This window comes from Myotis lucifugus, unplaced genomic scaffold (assembly GCF_000147115.1).
Source record: "Myotis lucifugus unplaced genomic scaffold, Myoluc2.0 scaffold_0, whole genome shotgun sequence".
In the NCBI taxonomy this organism is placed as follows: Eukaryota; Metazoa; Chordata; class Mammalia; order Chiroptera; family Vespertilionidae; genus Myotis; species Myotis lucifugus.
In genome coordinates this window covers 46,778,310-46,805,385 of record NW_005871048.1, presented here as the reverse complement: position 1 = coordinate 46,805,385, position 27,076 = coordinate 46,778,310, and the positions used below count along the sequence as shown (strand labels likewise).

The 27,076-nt window shown below is 39.7% G+C and overlaps 1 protein-coding gene across 1 annotated transcript in view; it reads left to right on the top strand.

The window, feature by feature from the left end:
• Window positions 1–26,711, top strand: part of ZSWIM6 (zinc finger SWIM-type containing 6) — a gene marked incomplete at its 5' end in the record, with an annotated part of 101,288 nt that extends 74,577 nt beyond the window's left edge. The window contains 8 exons of the mRNA XM_023751596.1: window positions 270–416; window positions 11,764–11,910; window positions 13,276–13,536; window positions 17,288–17,423; window positions 20,153–20,310; window positions 20,917–21,080; window positions 24,132–24,213; window positions 25,849–26,711. Coding sequence (XP_023607364.1) covers window positions 270–416; window positions 11,764–11,910; window positions 13,276–13,536; window positions 17,288–17,423; window positions 20,153–20,310; window positions 20,917–21,080; window positions 24,132–24,213; window positions 25,849–26,711 — 1,958 coding nt within the window. The remainder of the gene's footprint in view (window positions 1–269; window positions 417–11,763; window positions 11,911–13,275; window positions 13,537–17,287; window positions 17,424–20,152; window positions 20,311–20,916; window positions 21,081–24,131; window positions 24,214–25,848) is intronic.
• Between the last annotated feature and the right edge of the window lie 365 nt (window positions 26,712–27,076).

Genomic DNA, 27,076 nt, shown 5'->3' with positions numbered 1-27,076 from the left:
AACCGGAAAGACATTTCCATGACTTACTTCTTTGTTTAGTTTCTATAGCATTATTGGAGTGGGAGGAGGAGAGCTGAGGGATTCAATGGGAGATGGATGAATGCTTGGCAATAGGAGCTGAGTTTTTCATTCAAATCAAAGTTCAGAAATGGTTTGTTGTGTTTTTTTAATAGTATTTTTGGGGGAAAACATCTTACTATTAAATCCTGTTTTTATGGATATATCTGACAGTGGCAACTTTCTCTCGCCCCTTAACTTTCTGTTTTTAGAACATGTCCCTACAGCCTGTGCAAGAGTGGACGCATTACGTTCTCATGGGTACCCCAGAGAAGCATTGAGACTGGCAATAGCTATTGTTAACACGTTAAGGCGGCAGCAACAGAAACAATTGGACATGTTCCGAACTCAAAAAAAAGGTGAATGTGAAGGAGTTTGTTTTCATTGGAATGAATGGGATTTTTGGTGATGACATCACTAGGTTTTGTGCTCTTTTGGGAGAGATGGCTTTTAAAATGAAAGTGATGGAGATGGCAGTACTTAACCACTCATTCGAAATATTTAATATCTGATCTTTGAGAAATTTTAGGTATTTCCCCCCCTGGCTTAATATTGTAAAATGTAAGATTTTTTTTTAAGTGTCTTAGGTTAGTTAATTTTTTATGGGGGAGAAGTTTTTATTATTATTATTTATCATTGGTACAATTTGAACCAAAGAAAGGGGGAGCTTAATATGTCAGAATTATCTAAAATATAAGTTAGCCAAATATCTTATTTTGTGACTGCATTTTAATTCTAACAGTAGGGTTCTGTGGGGTAGACTGCCTATGTTTGAATCATAGCAATCGGTCCAAACTCAGAGTCCTTGGGCAATGACTAGACCTCTCTGTGATTTAGACTCCTCATCTGTGGAATGAGGCTCAGTTGAGGACCTATTTCTTAGAGTTCTTGAGAAGATTATTAATCCTTTAAAGCACTTAAAGCAGGGCCGGGCATAGTGTGTAATCACTCTAAAACTTTTTACTTGTTATAATTTGTACATAAAGACATTATATTTAAAGTGATCACAGCAGAAAACTCCTCGGATTTTTAAAATTCTGTCAACATTTGATGATGAACTGTCAGCTGACAGAACATATTAACTTCTCTTTATCTCAGTTTATTAATCTTTTAGATTTTACATTAAGCATTACTGAGTAGTCAGAAAAAGAAATACGTATGCTTTTTCTGGATAATCTATGCACTTTTTGTTCCATCTGTAGGTATAAATCTTTTTATGTTTCTTTGGCAGGATTGTGTTTACTCTGGAATTTTATTTCTTATCCAGAAAGATAGTTTTAGTTGCTGTTGTTTTTTTCTTTTTATGTTTTTGTTTTTAATTCTTGAGTGATTATACACACTCCACCTAGGATACAGCTAAAAATTATAAAGAAGTTGTTGAAGTAGGCTGGAGGTTAGATTTTTTTTGAACTTTTAGTATCCTCTACATTGAAAGTATTATAAATGTTAACATTATCATTTATATGATGGAAGGAAATTCCAAAGGTACAATTTGAACCAAAGAAAGGGGGAGCTCAGATAGTATTGGATTATAATATTCCTGATAATCAAGACTTTGTTGTTCAATCTTTCATGTTCTTCATGTCATCACTAGTTAAAAGATATGTTTGCAAGATATGCTGCTTGGTCCTTTGGAAAATATTCCTGAAATTCTCCTCCCCCTAAATACATATAATATCTGGCCAAAAGGTATTTACTTCTGAAAAGTATAAAGAATGATAATATTTAAACTAAGGAAGATTGAAGCACATTTTATCCTACAAAAAGAGAGCTAGCTCATGATTATCTGATCTTTAAAAATCATAACCTTTAAGAACTGTCTTTAAAATGAGTTTAATAAAAATGTTGCAGCCCTAACCCATTTGGCTCAGTGGATAGAGCGTTGGCCTGCAGGCTGAAGGGCCCCAGGTTCGATTCCGGTCAAGGGCATGTACCTTGGTTGCGGGCACATCCCCAGTGGGAGGTGTGCAGGAGGCAGCTGATCGATGTTTCTCTCTCATCGATGTTTCTAACTCTCTATCCCTCTTCCTTCCTCTCTGTAAAAAAATCAATAAAATATATATTTTTTTAAATGTTGCAAATCTAAGAAATGCAAAGTGTATAAAAATGTTAGCTCATGTAGGTATGTTTAGAATACATGTTAAATTAAACTGATTTGGTTATCTTTGAGGCCACTCTTAGACACATTTCTCTTTTATCCTGGGAGCAATGAAAACCTTTATTTCTGATTATTCTTAAGTATTCTGGGATTACATATCTATACCTATATTTTTCTCTACTTTTTTTGTCTGTCAATATTTAAAGAATATGTTTTTCATAGCTGTTTTTCATGCAATACAGTTACTTATTGCATGGACAAGATTGGCAAATGAATTATTTTGTACATTTTTTAATACTATATGGCATGATATGTCAGCTTCTGTTTTTTAATTGATATATAGTTTACATTTAGCATTATATTAGTTCTGGTGTACAATATAATACTGCACTATTTATATATTTAAAAATGAATAGCCCAGTAAGTCTAGTTAACATCCATCACTACATATAGTTAAAAATATTTTTTCTTATGACATTTTAAGATCTATTCTCTTAGCAACTTTCAAATATACAATACAGTATTATTAACTATAGTCACCATGCTGTAAATTATATCCTCATGACTTATTTATTTTATGCCTGAAATTTTTTACCTTTTGACCACCTTCTATTTCATCCATCCCCTCACCTCTGGCAACTGCCAATCTGTTCTCTGTATTTGGGAGCTCAGTTTTTTAAAAATATGAGTGAAATCATATGGTATTTATCTTTCTCTGTCTGACTTATTTCACTTAGTTCAACTTCTCAATTTTTTCCCCTTTGTTCAGACACTTCTATTAATTTAGTCTGAAATTGCATCATGTTTCTTTTTTTAAAATTTATTTTCCCGTTATTGATTAAGATACTACAAATGCGTCCTTATCCCCCCCAATGTCCTCTTATCCCCCCAATCCTGCCCTCACCCTCACCCCCTGTTGTCCACATCCATCGCTTATATGCATGCATACAAGTCCTTTGGTTGATCTCTCCCCCTCACCCCCACCCTCCCCTACCTTCCCTCTGAGTTTTGAGCATCTGATCGATGTTCCTCTGTCTCTACATCTGTTTTTACTCATCGGTTTATGTTGTTCATTATAATCCACAAATAGTGAGAACATGTGATATTTATCTTTCTCTGACTGACTTATTTCACTTAGCATAATGCTCTCCAGCTCCATCCATGCTGTTGCAAATGGTAGGAGTTCCTTCCTTTTTACAGCAGCGTAGTATTCCATTGTGTAGATGTGCCAAACTTTTTTAATCCATTCATCTGCTGATTGGGCACTTAGGCTGATTCCAAATCTTAGCTATTGTAAATTGTGCTGCTATGAACATAGGGATGCATATATCCTTTCTGATTGTGTTTCTGGTTTCTTGGGATATATTCCTAGAAGTGGGATTACTGGGTCAAATGGAAGTTACATTTTTAGTTTTTTGAGGAAACTCCATACTGTTCTCCACAGTGGCTGCACCAGTTTGTATTTCCACCAGCAGTGAACGAGGGTTCCTTTTTCTCCACATCCTCGCCACCATTTGTCATTTGTAGATTTGTTGATGATAGCCATTCTGACAGATGTGAGGTGGTACCTCATTGTCGTTTTGATTTGCATCTCTCGGATGATTAGTGACTTTGAGCATGTTTTCATATGTCTCTCAGCCTTATGTATGTCCTCTTTCAAAAAGTGTCTATTTAGGTCCATTGCCCATTTTTTGATTGGGTTGCTTATCTTCCTTTTGTTAAGTTGTATGAGTTCCCTGTAAATGTTGGAGATTAAACCTTTATCAGAGATATCATTGGCAAATATGTTCTCCCATGCAGTGGGTTTTCTTGTTGTTTTGTTGATGGTTTCTTTTGCTGTGCAGAAGTTTTTTATTTTGATATAGTCCCATTTGTTTATTTTCCCTTTAGTTTCCATTGCCCTAGGACAGGGGCCGGCAACCCCTGGCATGCGTGCCAAACATGGCACGCCAGTAACTTTTGCTGGCACGTGAAACCCTCTCTTATAATCTTCCATTTACAATTTTTTTCTTAATATCAACTTTTTAATTTTTCAGATAAATTCAGTGTAGGTGCATCTTAGATAAATAAATAATTTTACATAACAAGTTATCTTAAAGACCATTGACATAGCTGACTTTGAAATGCAGTTGATTGAATTTCAGAGTAGCTCAATTTGGAAGCAGAAATTTATTGACCTTAGAGTTGACTTGGAAAACATTGAAAAAAAGCGATTAGAGACAGGAGTGCCAGAGAGAAGTGTCGAAAATAAACTATTGAGGACTTGGAATGCCATTCCAGAAAATTTTTTCTGTTTAAAAAACTTTGCAACAGCATTACTCTCCATGTTTTCATCCACATACGCTTGTGAATCTTTGTTCTCAGTGATGAATTTTGTTAAGTCTCGTAATAGGAGTAGCCTGACGGATGAAAGTAGTAGCTCGTGCATATCTCTGAAGGTCACGAAATATAAACCTGATGTAAAATCTCTATCATCAGTGATGCAGCAGCAAAAGTCCCAATGATAATATCAAATGGAGTCATAAAGTTTTCTGTTGGACTATCAGTGTATATGTATACATTAAAAAATAAATGTATTTTTCATCATCATATACTGTGTTTTTGTCACTGGAATGAATTTTATTATGTCTTCAAGGTTCTTCACATACGTACACCTTAAGAGATATAAAGTAGGCGTAACATGTTCTCAAAAAATTAGGGTTGGCACGCAGAAGAATTTTGAGTCAGAGATTTTGCTGGTTTTGACATGCACTCACAAAAAAGGTTGCCCACCCCTGCCCCAGGAGCTGTGTCAGTGAAGAAATTCCTTCGGCATACATCTGAGATTTTGCTACCTGTGGATTCCTCTAATATTTTTATGGTTTCCCATCTTACGTTTAAGTCCTTTATCCATTTTGAGTTTATTTTTGTGTATGGTGTAAGTTGGTGGTCTAGTTTCATTTTTTTGCATGTATCTGTCCAATTTTTCCAACACCATTTATTGAAGATACTGTCTTGACTCCATTGTATGTTCTTGCCTCCTTTGTCAAATATTAATTGAGCATAGTGGTTTGGGTTGATTTCTGGGTTCTATATTCTATTCCATTGATCTATATGTCTGTTCTTGTGCCAATACCAGGCAGTTTTGAGAACAGTGGCTTTGTAATACAGCTTGATATCTGGTATTGAGATCCCACCTACTTTGTTCTTCTTTCTCAGGATCGCAGCAGCTATTCGGGGTTTTTTATTTTTATTTTTTATTCCAGATGAATTTTTGGAAAGTTCTTTCTAGATCTGTGAAATATGCTGTTGGTATTTTAATGGGGAGTGCATTGAATCTGTAGATTGCTTTGGGTAGTATGGACATTTTGATGATGTTGATTCTTTCAATCCATGAACACGGTATGTTCTTCCATCTGTTTATGTCTTCCTCTATCTCTTTTTTCAATGTCCTGTAGTTTTCTGGGTAGAGGTCTTTTACCTCCTTAGTTAAGTTTATTCCTAAGTATCTTAATTTTTTTTGTGCAATGGTAAATGGGATTGTTTTTTTAATTTCTCTTTCTGTAAGTTCACTATTAGCGTATAAAAATGCCATAGATTTCTTGGTATTAATTTTGTATCCTGCTACATTGCCAAATTCATTTATTAGGTCTAATAATTTTTTGACGGAGTCTTTAGGGTTTTCTAAGTACAGTATCATGTCATCTGCGAATAATGACAATTTTACTTCTTTTCCAATTTGGATGCCTTTTATTTCTTCTTCTTGTCTGATCGCTTTGGCTAGCACTTCCAGTACTATGTCGAACAGGAGTGGTGAAAGTGGGCATCCCTGTCTTGTTCCTGTTCTTAAGGGAAATGGTTTTAGTTTTTGCCCATTGAGTATGATGTTGGCTGTAGGTTTGTCATATAAGGCTTTTATTATGTTGAGGTATGATCCCTCTATTCCCACTTTGCTGAGAGTTTTTATCAAGAAAAGGTGTTGGACTTTGTCAAATGCCTTTTCTGCATCAATTGATATGATTGTGATTTTTGTCTCTCAACTTGTTTATGTGATGTATCACGTTTATTGATTTGCAGATATTGTACCAGCCTTGCATTCCTGGAATAAATCCCACTTGGTCATGGTGTATGATCTTTCTAATGTAATGCTGGATCCGGTTTGCTAGAATTTTGTTGAGGATTTTAGCATTTATGTTCATCAGGGATATTGGTCTGTAATTCTCTTTCTTTGTGGTGTCTTTATCTGGTTTTGGGATTAGGGTAATGCTGGTTTCCTAGAAAGAGCTTGGAAGTGTGCCTTCCTCTTGAATTTTTTAGAATAGTCTGAGAAGGATTGGCTTTAGTTCTTCTCTGAATGTTCAGTAAAACTCCCCTGTGAAGCCATCTGGTCCAGAGCTTTTGTTTGCTGGAAGCTTTTTGATTACTGTTTCAATTTCATCAGTAGTTATTGGCCTATTCAGGTTTTTTGATTCTTCCTGATTGAGTTTTGGAAGCTTGTATTTTTCTAGGAATGTGTCCATTTCATCAAAGTTGTCCAGTTTGTTGGAGTAGAGTTGTTCGTAGTATTTTTTGACAATCCTTTGTATATCAGTAGGGTCTGTTGTTACTTCACCTCTTTCATTTCTGGTTTTGTTTATTTGGGTCCTTTCTCTTTGTTTCTTGGTGAGCCTGGCGAGAGGTTCATCAATCTTGTTAATCCTTTCAAAGAACCAGCTCTTGGTTTCATTGATCTTTTGTATTGTTTTTTGGTCTCTATGTCGTTTATTTCTGCTCTGATCTTTATTATTTCCTTCCTTCTGGATACTGTGGGCTTTTCTTGTTGCTCTCTTTCTAACTCTTTGAGTTGTGTGGCTAGATCATTTATTACCAGTTTTTCTTGTTTTTTGAGGTAGACCTGTAGAGCTATGAACTTCCCTCTCAGGACTGCTTTCATTGTGTCCCATAGATTTTGGATTGTTGTGTTTTCATTGTCATTTGTTTCTAGGATGCTTTTTATTTCTTCTTTGATCTCTCCGGTAACCCAGTCATTGTTTAATAGCATGCTATTTAGCCTCCAAGTGTTTGATTTTTTTTCGATGTTTTTATTGTAGTTGATTTCTAGTTTTATGCCATTGTGATCTGAGAAGATGCTTGTTATGATTTCTATTGTTTTCAATTTGAAGAGACTTTGCCTGTGTCCTAAGATATGGTCTATCTTTGAAAATGTCCCATGTGCACTGGAGAAGAATGTATATTCTGTAGCTTTGGGGTGAAATATTCTGAAGATGTCAATTAAGTCCATCTGCTCTAGTGAGTCATGCAGGATTGCTGTTTCTTTGCTGATTTTTTGTTTAGAGGATTTATCCGGTGGTGTCAGTGGGGTATTAAAGTCCCCTACTATGACTGTATTGCTATCGATCTCTCCCTTGATATCTTCCAGAAGTTGTTTTATGTATTTGGGTGCTCCTGTATTGGGTGCATATATGTTTACCAGAGTTACATCTTCTTGTTGAATTGCTCCCTTTAGTATTATGTAGTGGCCTTCCTTATCTCTTGTTATGGCCTTTACTTTGAGGTCTATTTTGTCAGATATAAGTATTGCAACCCCAGCTTTTTTCTCATTTCCATTTGCCTGAAAAATTTTTTTCCATCCCTTCACTCTCAGTCTGTGTGAATCCTTTGTTCTGAGGTGGGTCTCTTGCAGACAGCAAATATATGGGTCACGTTTTCTTATCCATTCAGATACCCTGTGTCTTTTGATTGGAGCATTTAATCCATTTACATTTAATGTTATTATTGAAAAGTACTTGTTTGTAGTCATTTTTATTCTTAATGTTTGTGTTTCTTCTTGTCTTTCTGTTTCTTCTTTTTACAGCAGTCCCTTTAGCATTTCTTGCATTATTGGTTTGGTGGTAATAAACTCTCTTAGCCCTTTTTTGTCTGTGAAGCTCCTGATTCCACCTTCAATTTTGAATGATAGCCTTGCTGGGTATAGTATTCTTGGATTTATTCCCTTGCTTTGCATCACTTTGTATATTTCTTTTCATTTCCTTCTTGCCCTGGTGTGTTTCTGTTGAGAAGTCAGCTGATATTCTAATAGGAGATCCCTTGTAGGTAACTTTCTGTCTCTCTCTGGCAGCCTTTAAGATTCTTACTTTGTCGTTGGTGTTTGCCAATTTAATTATGATGTGTCTTCGTGTTGGTCTTTTGGGGTTCATCTTGTTTGGCACTCTATGTGCTTCTTGGACTTGTGTAGTTTTTTTCTTGCCAGTATCAGGGAAGTTTTCTGTCATTATTTCTTCAAACAGGTTTTCTATTCCTTGCTTATCCTCCTCTCCTTCTGGTACCCCTATTAAGTGAATGTTGTTTCGTTTTGCGTTGTCCCAAAGCTCCCTTAGGCTCTCCTCTTGCTTTTTAAGTTTTTTTTTTCCAGTTGCTCCTGTGTTTGTGTGTTTTTTCCTACCTTGTCTTCTAATTCGCTGATGTCGTCCTCAGCCTCTTCTAGTCTGCTGTTTAAGCCTTCCATTGTGTTCTTTATTGCAGCTATGTCATTCTTCATTTCCTCTTGGTTCCTTTTCATGTTGGTGACATTCTCATTCAGCTCCTTATAATTCTCATTGAGTTGTATGTATTTGTCATCCAGCCGTTTGAGCATCCTTATAACTATTACTCTGAATTCTTTGATAAGTTAGTAGCCTCAATTTCATTTAACTCCCTTTCTGGTGATTCCTCGCTTTTTCTTTCCTTTGTGGATTGCTTTTTTGTCTTCCCATGTTTTGCTGTAATGTTTTAATTGTAGCTCCGATTGCTTTGCTACCCAGTTTCTTTTGGGTATGGTGCTACTGGTGTGACCTCTCAGGTCTTCTGGGCTTAGTAGTATAGTGTAGCTCCCTACTTGAGCTATTTGGGTTCTCTTGATGTAGGCCTGCGAGCTGGAAAGGCGCAACTGAGGTGTCTAGAAGTCAGCAGCCGTGGATGGGGTGTCCCAATTTTTGCTGTCTTGTGCCTTTGGTTGAAATCATGCATGCCCAGCCGGTACTCACAGTGGCACCCAGGAACCGTCCGTTGGGGTAGTGGGGCTCAGGAGGCCTGTGTTCTGGAAAGGCGTGTCTGTGGTGTCCAGAGTTCTGTAGTTGTTGGGTGGGCAGACTCAGCTTTTGCTGCTGCCTCCGTGGTTGGATACACGCAATCCCAGCAGCAGTTCACAGGGTCACCTGTGGTGTGTTTGCTAGCAGGGTGTATTGACACACTCTGAAGGGCCCTAGCACTGAAGCCACTGGATTGCAGTGTCTGTGGGCAGGTATCCCAGAAGAGGGAATTCAGCGTTTCTACAGCCCAGCAATGCACCCCTGTTTGTTTAAGTGCGTGTCCAGCGGGGCTCACAGCGGGGCCCCAGGGCTGCTGGTCTTGGGAGACCTACACGCTGGAAAAGCATGCAACTGTAGTGTCCAGAGTTCTGCAGCTGTGGGGTGGGGAAACTCAGTTTTTGCTGATGCACCTGTGGTGGATAGGCGCGCATTCCCGGTGGTGGCGCACAGGAGCACCCACAGTGAGTTTGCTAGCGCAGGCGCACTGAAGCACTCTGAAGGGTCCTGGCGCTTAATCAAGGCGTCTTTGGGCAGGTATCCAGGATGGGTGAATTCAGAATTTCTACTGCCCAAGGGAGTGTGTCCCTATTTGTCCAAGATCGGACCCAGCGGGAGGCTCACTGCGGCTTCCCAAAGTGTCCTGTGGATAGGTGGGCGGCTTCCCAAAGTGTCCTGTGGATAGGTGGGCTCAGGGGGAGTGAGCAACTGTGGCAGTGCCTTGGCCGGGCGCTGAGTTGCGCAGCTGGGTGTGTGTGGGCAATTATTCAGGCAGAGGGAATTCAGAATTTCTACTGGGGGGCAGTGCGCCTGTGTCTGTACAAAATCACACCCAGCTGGGGCTCACAGTGACTCCAAAGAGAAGTCTATGGAGTGGTGTGCCTCGGAGACCTGCGCGCTGGTGTGCCTCGGAGACCTGCGCGCTGGTCTGCCGCTGGGGAGGGGGAGGCTGCACTTACTGCTGCGGGCAGTGCTCCTTTGGAGGTGGAGATCCCAGGGTCTGCGAGTCTGCAGGTGGGCAGCAGGATTTTGGCTGGAGTGGCTGCTGGGTTGCGGGCAGTATCCCAGGCCTGTCTGGGTGGTGGTGCTGATGAGTTCCTAGAAGAGGCCGCTCTCCCCTTCAAGATGGCGTGGGCTTTGTGCCCGAGTCAACTTCTCAATTTTTAAAAAACTACTTTTTAAACTTTATTTCTCCCATTTCTGTGTTTTTTCACTAATTTTTGTGTGAAAAGAAAGGACATATAGGAAATACTTTGTAAAATTTTATCCTCAGTTTCTATCACTTGACAGATTTATTTGTATAAGTACAACACTTTCCTTCAATATATATATATATATATATATATAAAATTTCCTACCAAGCATATAGATTTGGTTGTTCCCATATTTCTTTTTTTCATACTGGTTATGTATATGAAAGCTAGTGATAGAAACCAAAGGGAAAGACCTTTCCAAGGAATCTAGGACCAAACTTTTATAAATTTTAATACATTATGGTAGGCAATGCTTTATTTTTATGTACTGATAGTTGATTGTCCAAACCAGAAAACTTCTAAAGGAATGTTGGATTCATGGAATGGCTCTTTAGCAATTTACAAGCAGTTTTTTTCTTATATACTTTATACTAGAGGCCCAGTGCATGAAATTCCCCCAAGCCGGTCCGCCCTCTGGTCGAACTCCCAGAAGAACTCCAGTTGAGGGGGCAATTTGCATACTACGCTTTTATTATATAGGATTGTATATAGATTTTATTATATGTTCATTTAAGAAGGGGCTATTACCGTTTATTACTTTAGTAAACACTAAGATGTAAAGTGTTGCATTTTTTACAACAATGGAATATGTCTTTTAAAATATTTGCAGCTTTCTTCCAGCACTTTGTAATTTAACTGAAGAACTTGAAAGTGCTAACATTCTGTGAAAAATGAAAGGGATATGTTTCATTCAAATGATATGTTATCTTCTGCTATAGTTCCTTTTTGTGGCAAAGGTCCTCCCTTAAATGGCTCACTGATCCATGATAAGGAACAATTTCATAAGGTGATAGGGAAGTAAGCTAATAATATTCATGGGGGAGTCCAAGTCTGACCCAGGCCACAACGGCCCTCTAGTCTCCAGCTTAGGTGATCCAGTGAGCACTGACTCTGAGAGCATCTTCTTAATAAAATTGTAGAGTTATCCAGTGGTAATTCTGGGGGCAACTTTTTAGTCCTCTCTAATGTCACTCTTAGGAAGTGAGGGGAATTGTCCCTAGCTTCTCAGGTGACAGTTTGGAATTGACATTTCCTCATACAACATAATTTAAAAGTGTACATTGTAATGTTAACACTGTACCCTGGGCACATGAATTAAATAGATGTTTGGGAGCTTTCCTAGGAGGTTAGTACCATTTATATTGATTTATAGATGAATCTTCCGAATTCAAAATAGTTTACAAGTTGGGGATTATATGTATCTTTGTTTTTTAATTTAATTCAGTATTAATTTGTCAGGATGCTGCTTTAAATGGCAAAGCCTCTCTTCCCTTTACTTCTTTTCATCTCTCAATTTCCTTTTCTTACACAGAGCTACCCCATAAAAGCATAACCTTGATAACCAATCTGGAGGGCTGGGTTGGACACCCTCTGGACCCTGTAGGCACTCTTTTCAGCAGCCTTATGGAAGCCTGCCACATGGACGATGAAAGCTTCCCTGGATTCTCCAATTTCACAGGTAAAACCTTGACATTGGTCTCGTGTGCCCTTTTTTCTAAACTCTGAATGGCAGTGGTCATTTTTCTTCACAGTTTGTTTTATGAATCCATACAGTTAACAATATCTACAGCTAGCAAGAGAGCAAGGAAATAGGCACTCTCCGCTTTTCAGGCAGGCTCAGATTCGACAGTTGACAGCATGTATAAAGAACTTTAGGCATATTTATTCTCTTCTAGTCAGTGGTTGTGCATCTAAGAATTTATTTGCATTGATGACTGTTTTCCAGCATAAAGATATACAATAAGGATGTGCATAATGTGGGAGTGAGAAAGGGTTGTCCCTTTGCTGCTTCCAGGGTTGGGTGAGCTCAGAGGGTTTATTATCTTCCCTCCATATTGTCTATTGTGGTGGTTACCTCCATGGATTATGGGTGACCCAAAACTCTATTGGGAGGGCAAAAGGTATGACTGTGAATGTGCTTTCCTTGGGAGTTCAATGGTTGAAAGTTTGTTAAGTTTCTAATGGAAACAGAGATAAGAGAATGCTCAAAGAATCATTACTATTGTGATAACTGATGACTTATTTGATAACAAAAAGGCCCTTGAAATTGGGTTACATGTATTGTATTCTCTACTGTTTTTATTATAAACTAGAGGCCTGGTGCATGAAATTTGTGCATGGGAGGGGGGTGTCCCTCAGCCTGGCCTGCACCCTCTCCAATCTGGGACCCCTCGGGGGATGTCCAACTGCCGATGGGACATCCCTCTCACAATCTGGGACCACTGGCTCCTAACCGATTGCCTGCCTGCCTGCCTGATCACCCACAACTGCCCTCCCCTGCCGGCCTGATTGCCCCTAACTGCTTGCTCCCCTGCCGGCCTGATCGCCCCTAACCGCCTCTGCCTCAGCCCCCGCCACCGTGGCTTTGTCCGGAAGGAAGTCGGGCATCCGGAAGATGTCCGGTCAATCTGGTCTAATTAGCATATTACCCTTTTATTAGTATAGATTTTAACATTGTGATAAAAGTATGCAAACTTTGTTTATTGTGAGGCTTTTAAGAATTGGTAACTGTTGCAGTCATCATATAATTTTACACTTGTTTAATTAAAAGTTTTCTCATTCTTAAGTATTCTTAGTATCTCCTCTTAGATTTATAGTTTTCTTTGGTGATTCATTTTCAATGGGAAAAATATTTGTAATATTCTATCCCCCAAAACATACACATCTAGTTATTCATTTAGAAAACATAATGGAAAGCTATACACTTGTTTTTTGGTCTTCTTGGAATTAAGTCAATAATTCATTTACAAGTACTGGGTAAAACAAATATTTGTACCTGAAAAAGTAGTTTCTGAACTCTGATTTCTTTTGTGACATTTTACAGAGAATATGGGACAGTGCAAATCTCTGGAATACCAGCATCTACCTGCACACAAATTCTTAGAAGAAGGGGAATCCTATTTAACACTAGCTGTGGAGGTAGCCCTGATAGGGCTGGGACAGCAGCGTATCATGCCTGATGGGCTGTACACACAAGAGAAGGTTTGCCGGAATGAGGAGCAGCTCATTTCTAAACTTCAGGAAATTGAATTGGATGACACACTGGTGAAAATTTTTCGAAAGCAAGCAGTCTTCCTATTAGAAGGTAGTTTAATAAAGAGATTTTCCACTTATTTAGCCAATTTTATTTATGTTGGGAGTAAGGTTTGAATGTATTTAATATGGTGGTTATCCTGGTAGTATGGTCAGTGAGTGTTCATTATCCAATTATAGTATTACTTAATAAAAAAATACAGATGTTCAGATTTATATCATTTTATTTAGGTGGTCACCTAGGATAACCTATTAGAAATGAGCCCCATTTAATGCCACCAGCTCTGAAAAGGACTGTTTTTATTTTGGCTTGTTGTTCCTGAGATAAATGCAAGTTTGATATTTAGTGAGCTGTTGCTGGTAGCCATATTCCTCTTTGCTGGATCAATTAAATAATATAATGGAAATTGATTGGCATTCCTCTGAATTATTGGCTATTACATGACGTCTGGGTTTTGAATATGTCATTTGCACATGCTAACAAAGGACTGAAAGCTGCAGGAGTGGATCTCCACTGTGCTGAGTCATTATTTCAGAGAATTCATTAGGATTAGATCCAGCAAGTTAAAGTTTCATAGACTCTCTAAGGCAAAGCCCAGTTTTCTTCTTTTCATAAGGTTAAGAGCTAAAGTGCCTAACAAATTTGGCAAAAATTTTTTTTAACACAGTTTTGTGTGTTTTTTTTCCTTGAAAAGACTAAGTGTAATTAGTATGGTAAATTTAGGTGATGTCTAATTGATAAAAATGACTTCTCTCTCAAGTACACATTTGTCATTATTATGGGATTCTCTCTGATAGGCTCATAAAGTGTGCTGTCTTCATCTTATATTCAGAACTGTTACATATGGGGAAGGGATTTAGAGAAAATAGCATTTCAAAACCTCTTTTATTTTTCCAAAGCTAAAGATCTATTTGAAAGAAAATATGTTCACCAATACATTATACACATTTGTGTTTTAGGAATGCATTCTAAAGAGAAAATGTTTTTAATAGCATGCTTAATTTAGGTAAAAATTCCTAATATTATTTTTTTGAAGCACTCTGCTAAAGTTTTTTTCTTCTTCTTCTAAATATAAAAGCCTATCTTGGCAAATTTCAAGTGATCTTGATTCTTTCATTACTGTTTTCTTTTACTTTCCTCTCATAATTTCTTTTGAAATAAGCAAAATCATTAGCCATAAGTTTTTTTTATGATGTCACTGGCTCTTAGTAACTGGCTTTTGGTTTCCAATATATTGAAGTAGGAAGAGGGTGTATGCTTTCCAGTATATTTAATGAGTAGGAAGAGGGTGTATGCTTTTCAGTCTTGAGGGTGTCTGATATCTCTTTATCATTTACCTTTTAAAATGTTCTCCATGTTCATTACTCATAGTTTTTAATTGTCTTAGTCTTTGATTAGTTCATACCTCCCCATTAAATATTTTTATAAGAACTGTGCCTGATGAAGAGTGTTGTTGACTCATCCCTGCTCGGCCCACAGAGAGTGGGTGGTGCAGGACAGGAAACAGTCCAACAGGAAAGAAAGGGACCCTTTCTGTCAACTCCAGAAGATAGGCACTTCATGGTTGAGTTGACTGCACTGGGCACCAACTTCTTTATGCATCAATGTTCTCCAGGAATTTCAGGGGTGCAATAGTTAGCAGACTCAGATGTCGGAAACTTCTGGGGAACTTACTACCAAATTTTAGTCTTTCATTATTCAATACACTGATTATTGAATTACAGTGATTATTAAGCCACAAATAATTCAGTGTTACCCGACTGAATGTTTTGCTTGTTGGTAAGTGTCATAACAAAGTGTCGATTATGCATTCTGGCTTTTCCTGCATAGTGAACAGGTAGCTTGATGGTTTAAGGGGGAAACATTGGAATGAAATGGAAGAGACATGAAAAAAATAGTCTACAAATTTGCTATATTTAGTTCTTAAGTAAAATAGAGTTAGTGTCTTAGTCTGTTGAGGCTCCCATAACAGAAAAGACTAAGTGTAATTAATAAGGTAAATTTAATTTAGTCACTACAGACTGGGTGGCTTAAGCAGTTGAAATTTACTCCTCAGTTCTGGAGGCTGAAAAGTCTAAGGTCAGGTGCTGGTCAGTACAGTTTCTGGTGAGGTCCTTCTTCTTGGCTTGTAGACAGCTGCCTGAGAGAGAGAAGGTGCATGCATGAGAGCTCTAGCTCTCTGCTGTCTCTTCCTATAAGGATATTAATCCTATTGGATCAGGGCCCCACCCTCTGACCTCATTTAACCTTCATTATCTTTATGAAGGCCCTTTCTCCAAATACAGTCACATTGGGAGTTGGGACTTCGACATAATGAATTGAGGTGGGAGATAATGAGCATTCAGTTCATAATAATAACCTAAATAATTTGGCCTCATTATATGAGCTAAAGGTCGAACTACTAGTATAATGCTATTTCAGCTTTTGAAGAATACCAGATCATTAAAGCATTTTTAAATATCTTAAACACAAGAAAAAGTTGAATAGGTTTGGTAAAATTAGAAATGTAGGATGGATTTTAATTTACCTAGGTTAAAAAAAAATGGTGTTTACTATATGATTTTTCAAGTACTTAGAACAAATAATTCAAAAATACTAATGAAATTTAAAAATAACCTCTATTAAAATTATCTATAATATGTCATACGTAATGTTCCTATTCCATGCTAGTGCAGTAACTCCTCTCACCGTTTCTTCTGCATTTCTTGCATTTTAAACTCTTCACAAGACTGATTTTTCTCAGGGAAAACAAATGCATTATGTCCTTTGAGCAGTAGTGTCATGGTTCATAACTCTAGAAATCATGAAACAGTTTTTACCCAAAGGTGACATGGAAACTAATTTATTATACAGTTTACAGTAACTAAACCTCAAGGTACGTAAGTGGAAAGTAGTTGAACTAACCACTGTGGTTTCCTTTAAAAATTTAAAAGTCTGTATTGCCCTTCCTAGGGCAGCATTCAGAGATCACAGGGGAAGTCGGCTCTGCCACCATTCCTGTCATAGCTTACTAAGAAATGAATTTTGGCTGCTTCAATGTAATTTTGCTTTTAAAATTGGTCTTTTGGAGCGCAAAAAGTAAATTTTCAGTTACTTTAATTTTTTTTCTTTTGCCTACGGTGAGTATCAAATGGGTAACTATTCTCTTACTATTAATCACTTTCTGAGAATCAGTATTTCTGCTTATTAGAAGAAACAATGTTTAAAGTCTTTGTATTGAGATTTGTGGTTCAGAATCCTCCCCAACCCTTCAGAGCACTCTTTTCTGGAAACTTGGCTTATCTGTGCCCTTGAGACTGAGGGACCAGGCACAGGTTCCAAAGTTAAGCGGCAGAGTTATCTGTGCATTTGAAAATCTGGATGCTGGAACATACACGTGTACAGAGGATGTTTCTTGAATTCAGTGAGGTTTTATACATTGGAAGGTTTCTTTCTCCAAAGCAGTTAATGTGAAAAAGCTCTGCCCTTTAGGTCTTTGATTCTCATTTCAGCTGCGGTGCAGTTGGAGGATTGTTCCTGAAGTAAATTCGACTTTGAATACTATAGCCTATAGAATCATTTTTGACTAAGAATCTGTATTCCTTCTACTATGCCACTTAGATCAGCGGTCGCCAACCTTTCGGACCTCGCAGACAATCAGTGGTCCTCGGACCACCGGTTGGCGACCGCTGACTTAGATTACATTCTTAACTAGATTAGCTTGTATATGTTATAACTTTACATAACAATTTTAAGATATACTTTACATGAAATCTTAGTTCCTTTTTTAGGAATGTAAAATGTGTATGCTCTCTTCCCACAGCCGGACCATATAGTGGTTTAGGCGAAATAATCCATCGGGAGAGCGTTCCAATGCACACATTTGCCAAGTATCTCTTCACCTCTCTCCTACCTCATGATGCTGAATTGGCATACAAAATTGCACTGAGAGCAATGCGGTACGTATTCACAGCCCAGCCGGGCAGATGCAATCCAAATTCCCCCCTGGGAGGAATGGCTGTTCACTGATTTCTCATTCATTCATGTTTCTTGTAGGCAGCAGAAAATCTACAGAACATATTTATTTATATGTTTCTTGGATTGTGTAGTGGTTTGTTCATGGGCCGTGGGCTTGTTTGACTTCTGGTTAAAAGGAAGATGGTATCCTTGACTGCTGTCATACCCTGCACTCCAGTGGAGGGTGACGGGGATGGGACTGTTTCTAGTGCTGAAGGCTTCACTAGGAGGACAGATGCTGGTCTGCCAGGATCTGCCCCCCTCAGCACTGACTGCTGCCATGTCCTCTCCAGTCCCTCCTCTTCAGCAATAACAATTAGAGTATGTTCTCTGCCACTCACCTTTCTATTTTCACTTCTCTTTTAAAAGTCAGTTCACCAGATAATTATTTTTACTGCCAATCTGTTCTTGGTGAATATTTTTTAGTGACTTCAAGATGTATTTGTCAGTATTATTTGTAGCCTATTGTGCTTCAAGGACCTGAAAGGAATTATCTACCTTTCTTAAAACATGAACTTTTTCCTTTAAAAAGAAATTAAAGCACTTCTATGTTAAAGTGCAGATTAGACCTCATTATAGTCACCTAAAGACAAACCATGAACATAACCTAAAAGCTTGAGGTGCCGGAGAATAGTTTGATCCCATAGAAACTTTTCATCAAAGACTCTATGTCTGCAACCAGTACAGTGGGTTCAAATCAAGCTCTTGCCTTTTTATGTGTGTAGCTCATCTCTCAGAGGCCTTTTTTTTTTGGTGCAGTGATAAGGGTGTGTGTGTACCTGTGTGTCAGTGTGTTCTGAGGCTGACATCTTTCAATTTCACATGCTTCCCTTGGCAATGTGAAGTTTCATTTACCTACTAGAGAAACCTTATAAATTCTCTTGTCTATTTTTAAAATACCAAAAAATAAATTTAAAACTAACAAGCAAAAGTTTCCCACCAAATTATTTTATACCACTTGGTTTGTGTTTTAACCAATTAACTGCCACATGTCCAAAGACGCTTTTATCTCGCTTGCGTCTATAGACGCTTATGGTGTACAAAGTATTAAAGCACACTTAGTGAGTTCCTGTTCCCATGTTTGGAAGCTGAAAGTTGTCAGATGAAGACAGATGCTCAGCTCTATACCTATTCAAATTTGAGAGTTGTGCTCCTGTGTAAAGGGAAGGATGCTAATGTTATGATGCCACCAGATGCAATTGCTCTGACCATTGCAAAGTTTAAGAGGAAAATAGCATAAGATTTCTCTGTGGGTCTGGCTTATGCTAAGGCTGACACTCAGAAACTCATTTATGATTGTGCTTGGTTGCTGCCCAGGCAGTTTGTTCACGGGGTACTAGAAGGGCACAAGGGAATTGCTTTCCCACCTCTTCTCTTCTACCTGCCACCATCCCCCTGCCAAAGGACTATGTGGTGGGACCTCCTAGGGCAGCCATGGGAACAGGAAGGAAGAGAGACCTGTAGCTTACTTGCTGCTTGGTCCTTCTGGAAGTAGGCGTGGTGGGCTGGGGAAGGGTGTTTTCAGCACTCATTTTCTCATCTTTCCAGGGGGGTTGACTAGTTTCTTCTACAACAACTCTGGAAAGATCTGCCTGTTAATTCAGGAACATTCTGGGTGTTTTTGTGTGTTTTTTTAAACTAAAGAGCAACCCCACCAAAATGCTTATTACTTAATTGACTACGTTGCCATCCTCTAATGCTAACATCTCTTTGTCCCTAGATAAAGGGAAAAGATAATGAGGCATTTGATTTCCTAGAGCAGTACCTGCTCTTGGATGGGGCCCCAAGGCCAGCTTCACACCCTGACCTTGCTAACTCTTCTTGATCCCCAGCTCTTATTCTGTAGTTCCTAATACTGGTGTACTTGATTGAAGATCAGTGTTTTGATGATTGTAGAGGAATTATTTCAGTTATAGCTACTGTACTAATCTCTTTGGCAGTTATATTTGGAGACGATCACTAAGCATGTGCTTTGTTTTTAATAATTATTCTTTATTTGTCAACATATTAATCAAAGATTGATTGAAATGGGAAATTCACGGAATTAATACGAGACTGTCAAGGACAAATACTTGGAACATATGCATTCCTCATCTTCTCATATATATATAATAGAACCTATTCTAACTACAAATGCCTGAAGGGATAAGGAACTCATTTTTTAGAATGTATGAGTAATGGAAAGGGAGTCTTTTTTTTTTTTTTTTTTTTTTACTTTCCCTCTTATGTTGTGTTTTAGTAAGTTAAGCATATATATCTCAGTTATCTACCCGATCCCTGACTGTTGTAATCTAAGTCTTAATATCCACTTCACTGTTAGTTTTCTGTTGATTTCTATTTTTTAATGAGTGGTAAGATTCAAAAATTTGAAAGTAGGTAAACATCAAGACTGAGTTTCATACTTCATTATTACATATCTTAATTTCTTTGAATTGTGCAATTTTCTGAACGGTGTTAAAGAAAGAAATCCCTTAGGTTTGGATAATGAGTAATTAACAAGATGACTTTGGCATCCAGACAGCAGAGTGTAGCTGTACCAGCTCCTCCTGCACAAGGACTGACCGGTTCTCCCAGCATCTACCCACTCCTCTGGCAATAGGCTAGTCCCCGTGGCAAAGATGATAGATGAGTGATAACCAGGAGCCACCTACCCTGTCTCTTCTCGTTACAGGTTACTAGTATTGGAATCTGCTGCTCCAGCAGGAGACCTCACCCGCCCACACCACATTGCATCAGTTGTTCCCAACCGATACCCTCGCTGGTTCACTTTAAGCCACATAGAATCCCAGCAGTGTGAGCTGGCGTCCACCATGCTAACTGCAGCCAAAGGTATTGGATTGTCCTGAGGCCTCATGATTATTTTGTTAGTTTACCTTTTTGTTTAAGGGTCATGTTTGCTATCAGATTCTCAGTAGTGGGTTGTAGGAGATACTTTTCATTAGTGTTAGCTTATGGGGCAAAATAGGTGTTGTTCATTTGAGCCTGGCATTTTCCTCTTTTAACTGCATCATTAAACCTGTTGCTGGCAAAGTTCAGGTTTAGTTGCCATGTCGTGTGAGTGATGGTTGAGATTCAGAAGGAGATTGAAAAGTTTGGTTATATTTTTTTCTTTCCCTGAAATATTCACCAAACATATATAAGTAGGAACTAGGAGAGCTATTTGTTATCTCGTGTTGGTCCTGGGTCACATGTGTTTTTAGTCATTGAGGGTTTGTTTCAGTGTTTCTTTTGGGTGAAGCCAAGATTCATAGACATGGCAGTGACTTAGTTATAACATCTGTGCCATCTGTGAACATTTCAGGGAAATTAACTTCTGCTTTATGTTTATTTTGTTTACTTTTTACTTCCCTTTGTATGTGTGTTTGGTATGATTTTTTTGTTTGTTTTTATTTTGCTTTGATTTGGTTTCGTTTGGTTTTTCCTTGTTCATTGCAGGCGATGTTCGGAGGCTGGAAACAGTATTAGAATCCATCCAGAAAAACATTCACTCCTCATCCCACATCTTCAAGCTTGCCCAGGATGCATTTAAAATAGCAACTCTCATGGACACTTTGCCAGACATCACTCTTTTGAAAGTGTCTCTGGAGCTGGGCCTGCAGGTATGTGACTCATGGTCTTTCTTAGGATACCAACGATTGCTAAATAAAGGCAGCATTTTGAAGTTGTTTCTGTTTGCTTACTTGGATTTATTTAGTGCAGGTAAATGAGTTGGGTGCATAAGTCTGTTAGACTTTCGGGAGAGCACTGTGCTTCAGAGCTGAGGTCATTTCCCCTGAACCAGGTACTGCCTGAGGTGCAGGGACTGCATTGACATTTAGAAGGCTGATTTGATATGTGTCTTTCAAATAAAAAATCATTTTCTATAGCCTTAACGTCACCTTTTCTCCTTTAATGAATGGAGAAGAATTACTGCTCATTAGAGACTTAAATAAAGCTATCATCCTATCTAATAAGGAGGGAATATGCTAATTGACTGCCCCACCCTCAAAGATGGCAGCACCCACAGCCACAAGATGGCCGGCAGGGGAGGGCAGTTGTGGGCGATCAGACCAGTAAGGGAGGGCAGTTGGGGCGATCAGGCCGGCAGGGGAGGGTAGTTAGGGACGACCGGGCTGGCAGGGGAGGGCAGTTGGGGGTGATGGGCTGGCAGGGGAGGGCAGTTAGGGGCGACCGGGCTGGCTGGGGAGGGCAGTTGAGGGGTACCGGGCCAGCAGGGGAGGGCAGTTGGAGGCAATCGGACCGGCAGGGGAGCAGTTAGGCATTGATCAGGCTGGTAGGGGAGTGGTTAGGGGGTGATCAGGCTGGCAGGCAGAGGTGGTTAGGGGCAATCAGGCAGGCAGGCAGGCGAGCGGTTGGGAGCCAGCAGTCCTGGATTGTGAGAGGGATGTCCGACTGCTGGTTTAGGCCCAATCCCGGCAGTTGGACATCCCCTGAGGGGTCCCAGATTGGAGAGGGTGCAGACTGGGCTGAGGGACACCCCCACCCCACCCCCCCCACCCCCCCAGTGCATGAATTTAGTGCACCGGGCCTCTAGTGTATAATAAAGATTCAGTTGTTAGGGGTAAATTTTTAGAGGAAGTAATTTTTATTGATGTTTGCATTTTCATAATAGATGGGTAGTTCTAGCTCTTTTTTAATTTAATCCTCATCCAAAGAGGGAGGGTATTTTTTCCATGATTTTTAGAGAAAGTGGAAGGGGGGAGGTTAGAGGGGGAGAGAGAGAAGGAGAGAGGGAGGAGAGACAGACAGACAGACAGGCGTTGATGTGAGAGAGAGATATCAACTGGTTGAACCTGTAGTCAAGGTACCTGTCCTTGACCAGGAATCGGACCTTTGGGCCATAGGCTGACTCTCTAACCACTGAGCAAACCAGCCAAGGCACTCTCTTTTATAACCCTGAGAAATTAGGTAAAGAAGGAGTGATGGCCCTAGCTGGTTTGGCTCAGTGGATGGAGCATCGGCCTGTGGACTGAAGGGTCCCAGGTTTGATTCCGGTCAAGGGCACATGCCTGGGTTGCGGGCTTGGTCCTCGGTGGGGGCCATGCAGGAAGCAGCCGATCGATGATTCTCTCTCATCATTGATGTTTCTATCTCTCTCTCCCTCTCCCTTCCTCTCTGAAATCAATAAAAAATATATTTTTAAAAAAAGAAAAAGAAGGAGCGATAGTGCCAGGGGCCAGTTTCAGCATTCAGCAAGCCACTTAGACATATTACCCAGGACATTTTCAGTTAGTCATGCCAATAGATGTTTGCTTTCTTATAGACTCTGAAAAGATTACTGTGTAAACCCAGAACTGTAAAGTTTATATTTCTACTTTTCTCGGGAAATCTCTGTATACATTTATGGGGGCTTTTTCCCCCCTCCTTGAAAAGCAGTGAAAGAAATTTTTATCCTCTAGTTACCTAAAGTATGGGGAATGGAATACCCTGATTAGGTGATTAATCTAGTTTTCTAGTTATGGATTCTCCTTACAGTAATGAATAAAGTTTAAAGAATTGTATTACAAGAAAATACAGTTACCGTATATAGTACTATACGAGCAGAGGGTATAGGACCTATGACACGCATGTCAGAGGTGATACACGAACTCATTTTTTTGGTTGATTTTTCTTTGTTAAATGGCATTTAAATATATAAAATAAATATCAAAAATATAAATCTTTGTTTTACTATGGTTGCAAATATCAAAAAATTTCTATATGTGACACGGCACCAGAGTTAAGTTAGGGTTTTTCAAATGCTGACACGCCGAGCTCAAAAGGTTCGCCATCACTGGTATAGGAGATTGATTGCATTTAAACAATAAAATGACATTTTAGAAGTTTCTTTATAAAAATAAATTCTGGTTATTTGGCTTATTTCTTTTGCCTCTTAAAGGTATGCAGGAAAAAACACACATTAATACAAGTTTTCCAGGTATTTGGAATCCTGGCAGATTTGGGGGATAAATGGCAGGTTACTGAGAGTTTGCTCCCTGCCTCATTCCTTGTAAGACACAGGAAGAAATCCCACAGGGCCTTTCCAAGGCTTTAGGAGTTACGTGCCTAGGTTTTCTGAATCTTAAAAAAATGGGGGAAATAGGAACAGAGGGATATTTTATCTTGGGGTCTCTTATTAGAAAGTGAAAAACAAAATCAGATCACTAATGATGCCAAAGATGATTTCTTTTCATGGACCTGAGGTTATCTTCACACTTGCCAAACAAGAGAACCAGAGACTGAAATAATGACTAAAATACCTCTGCCATCTGAGGATTTGTAATCAGAATTATTTCAGGAGAGCCTCAGAAATCTAAAACCATGGAGTGTTAAAGTTGGGGAGAAGATGAGGCCTGGGCTGTGTTTAATGCTTCAGCCCAGGCCTCTTACTTTGCAGATGAGAAAAAAGTGATTGAGTGACTTGTCCAGGATGCTGCATCTGGTCAGTTGGCCCACCAGGAGTAGAGTGTGGACCTCCTGCCACTCTGGCTGGGACAAGGCTGGGAGAGCCATGGACAAATTCATATGCATAGCTTTCTCTAAATATGTCTCTCTGTCCTCCTGCTAATAGGGGGACTGCCATGTAGTTATACCTTGGAATGAATTGTTTTATATTTCCACTGACTTGGGATAATCTTCCAAAACACTTTGTTTTCCTATCTTTCTTATAGGTTATGCGAATGACACTGTCAACCTTAAATTGGCGACGGCGGGAGATGGTCAGATGGCTGGTAACATGTGCTACTGAAGTGGGTAGGTAAACTCTGGAGGAGGAGCTTCCCCAATACCTCCTGTCAGACTTAACTCCTCAGTTATAGATACAAGAACTTCTTCCCTCTTTCACCTTGACTTTTCCAAGGCTCCTGCCGCTCCAGCAACCAACAGGGGCTCCCTTCCCTCCAGCCTTCAGTTGTACACACTTGCATTGCTCCTCTTCCAAACTGTCAAGTATGTGGGGCTCCAAACTCACTAAAATGGAATAGGTCAGTGAGAAGACGCTTTTTATCCAGTTGTTCTGTCACTATTAAGGTGCTTTTAGTAACTTTTTGTGATAATCAGGTTACAATTTTATATTAAAGGATTCCAGCATGAATCCTTGGTGGATTGGAGCCCACCTTTGAAACTAACTTGAGACTGGATTAGTGGTTCAGTCCATTTCAGTAAAAATGATATAGTTGCCTATTTGCTCGGAGTGTTTTCTTCATCCTCTCAGGCCTTGTCATGCTGCCCAGCAGAGAAATGACCACTGGGTATGGTTCAGGTGAGCTCTCAAATGTGTGAGATGTTGTAACTAGCCCTAAGAAGATCCCCCAAGCTGCAATTTGTGAGACCTTTTAGCTGCCTGCTTCCCCTCTGCAGCAGTCAGTGCTGAAAAAACTACATTCCCAGCAGGAGCATCAACACCAACAAAATGGTGGCTGTTGAAAATAAATGTTGGTTCACCTGTCTTTCTTTCTTCCTGTTTGCATCAGAAAAGGACACATACCTCTTGCTGAGAGGACACTACCACCTCAGTATTTAGAAACTGACACAGCAGATACTGTAAAGTCATTCTTGTTATTCTTTTATTAATTTGTGATGCTTTGTTATTTTGGGAAAAGGTAAATTGGTCTCAATATAAAAATTATGTTTATATTATTGATGTGATGCTTTAGTGAAACAATACAAAGTAATACCACCTTAAGAACTGCCACACAATTCCCCTCCTCTGCACCAAGATACATGCCTAATTTCTCTCTGCAATTTAGTACCTTCTCTTTAAACATTCACCTTTAGGACTTTTCTACAGCTGAGGCATGTTGGGTCTGTGTACTTAAAATGGTTATTTTTAAGTTCTTGTCAGCCATTTCCAACATCTGAGTCATCTGTAGGTCTGCTTCTGTTGAAGTTTTTCTCTTGATTATGGGTCACATTTTCCTGCTTCTTTGTGTGTCTTAATCATTTTATATCGTGTGTATTTTAAACTTACACACAAACCCACACACACACCACATAAAAACTACCTATTTTATTGGGGGTTGTGGTTTTTCTGAGAAAAACTACAGATTCTGTAGTGGGTATCTGACAGGAGGCCCCAGTGAACTGGAACTCATTAGCAAAAAGCCATTGTCTGAAATGGCAAGCAGCACAGTGCAAATACCAGCTACCGAGAGGATTAGTTCTGTATTACAGGAAGTTCATGTTCCTTTCAGGCACTTCACTGAATAACAATCCATAATAACTTTATTCTAAAAGGTTGCTCCCAGGCACATTACCTTATAGGATTTTCTGGCCTCGCTCATGTCTGGTGATAGTTAACAATGTAAGCATTGATTGTAAAGTGAAAATAAGGCCAGACCTCTAGGCAGCGTCCTTGTCAGTAATAAGGCTTCTCTGTGTTCCTCGCAGGTGTTTATGCCCTAGACAGCATCATGCAGAGCTGGTTTACGCTTTTTACTCCCACCGAGGCCACAAGTATAGTTGCAACCACGGTGATGTCCAACAGCACCATTGTCCGCCTCCACCTGGACTGCCATCAGCAGGAAAAGCTGGCCAGCAGTGCCCGGACACTCGCATTGCAGTGTGCCATGAAGGACCCTCAGAACTGCGCCCTCTCCGCACTCACCCTATGTGAAAAGGATCACATAGCCTTTGAGACGGCGTACCAAATTGTTCTCGACGCTGCTACCACCGGCATGAGCTACACCCAGCTCTTCACGATAGCACGGTACATGGAGCACCGCGGGTACCCCATGAGGGCCTACAAGCTGGCCACCCTGGCCATGACCCATCTCAACCTGAGCTACAATCAGGACACGCACCCTGCCATTAATGACGTTTTGTGGGCCTGTGCGCTCAGCCACTCCCTCGGTAAAAACGAGCTTGCAGCTATAATACCTCTGGTGGTCAAGAGTGTCAAGTGTGCAACGGTACTGTCAGACATTTTGCGCAGGTGCACTCTGACCACTCCTGGCATGGTGGGACTTCATGGAAGGAGGAACTCTGGTAAGCTCATGTCACTGGACAAAGCCCCCTTGAGGCAGCTCCTGGATGCCACGATCGGGGCCTACATCAACACAACGCACTCGCGACTCACCCACATCAGTCCTCGGCACTATAGTGAGTTTATAGAGTTCCTCAGCAAGGCCCGAGAGACCTTCCTAATGGCGCATGACGGACACATTCAGTTTACGCAGTTTATTGACAACCTGAAACAAATCTACAAAGGCAAAAAGAAACTGATGATGTTGGTTCGGGAGAGGTTTGGTTGATAGAACTTGTATGAATGGGGTGGGGGTGGGGGTGGGAGGGATGGTTTGTTTTTACTTGAGCCTGCCTTTGTATCCTTTTTAACTTAAAGAACAGAGCCACACCGGTATTATATGTGTATAGTTCTATTGCGTTTGCAGACTAAATTGTCATGTTGTGAAAGTTTGTGTGTTCTTAATTTTTTTCTACCCTTTCTCTTCTCTTCTTTCCTTTTACTTTATTATATTTTTTTAATTCTTTTTTTTTTTTTTTTTGTATGAGAGAGACGTTAAAAAGGTTTGGTTTACACTGAGTATATGTTGTCAAGTGGCAAAAGTCCACATAGCTCTCCTGTTTTCTGTATACGTTCACAGCCTCAAAAAAAATA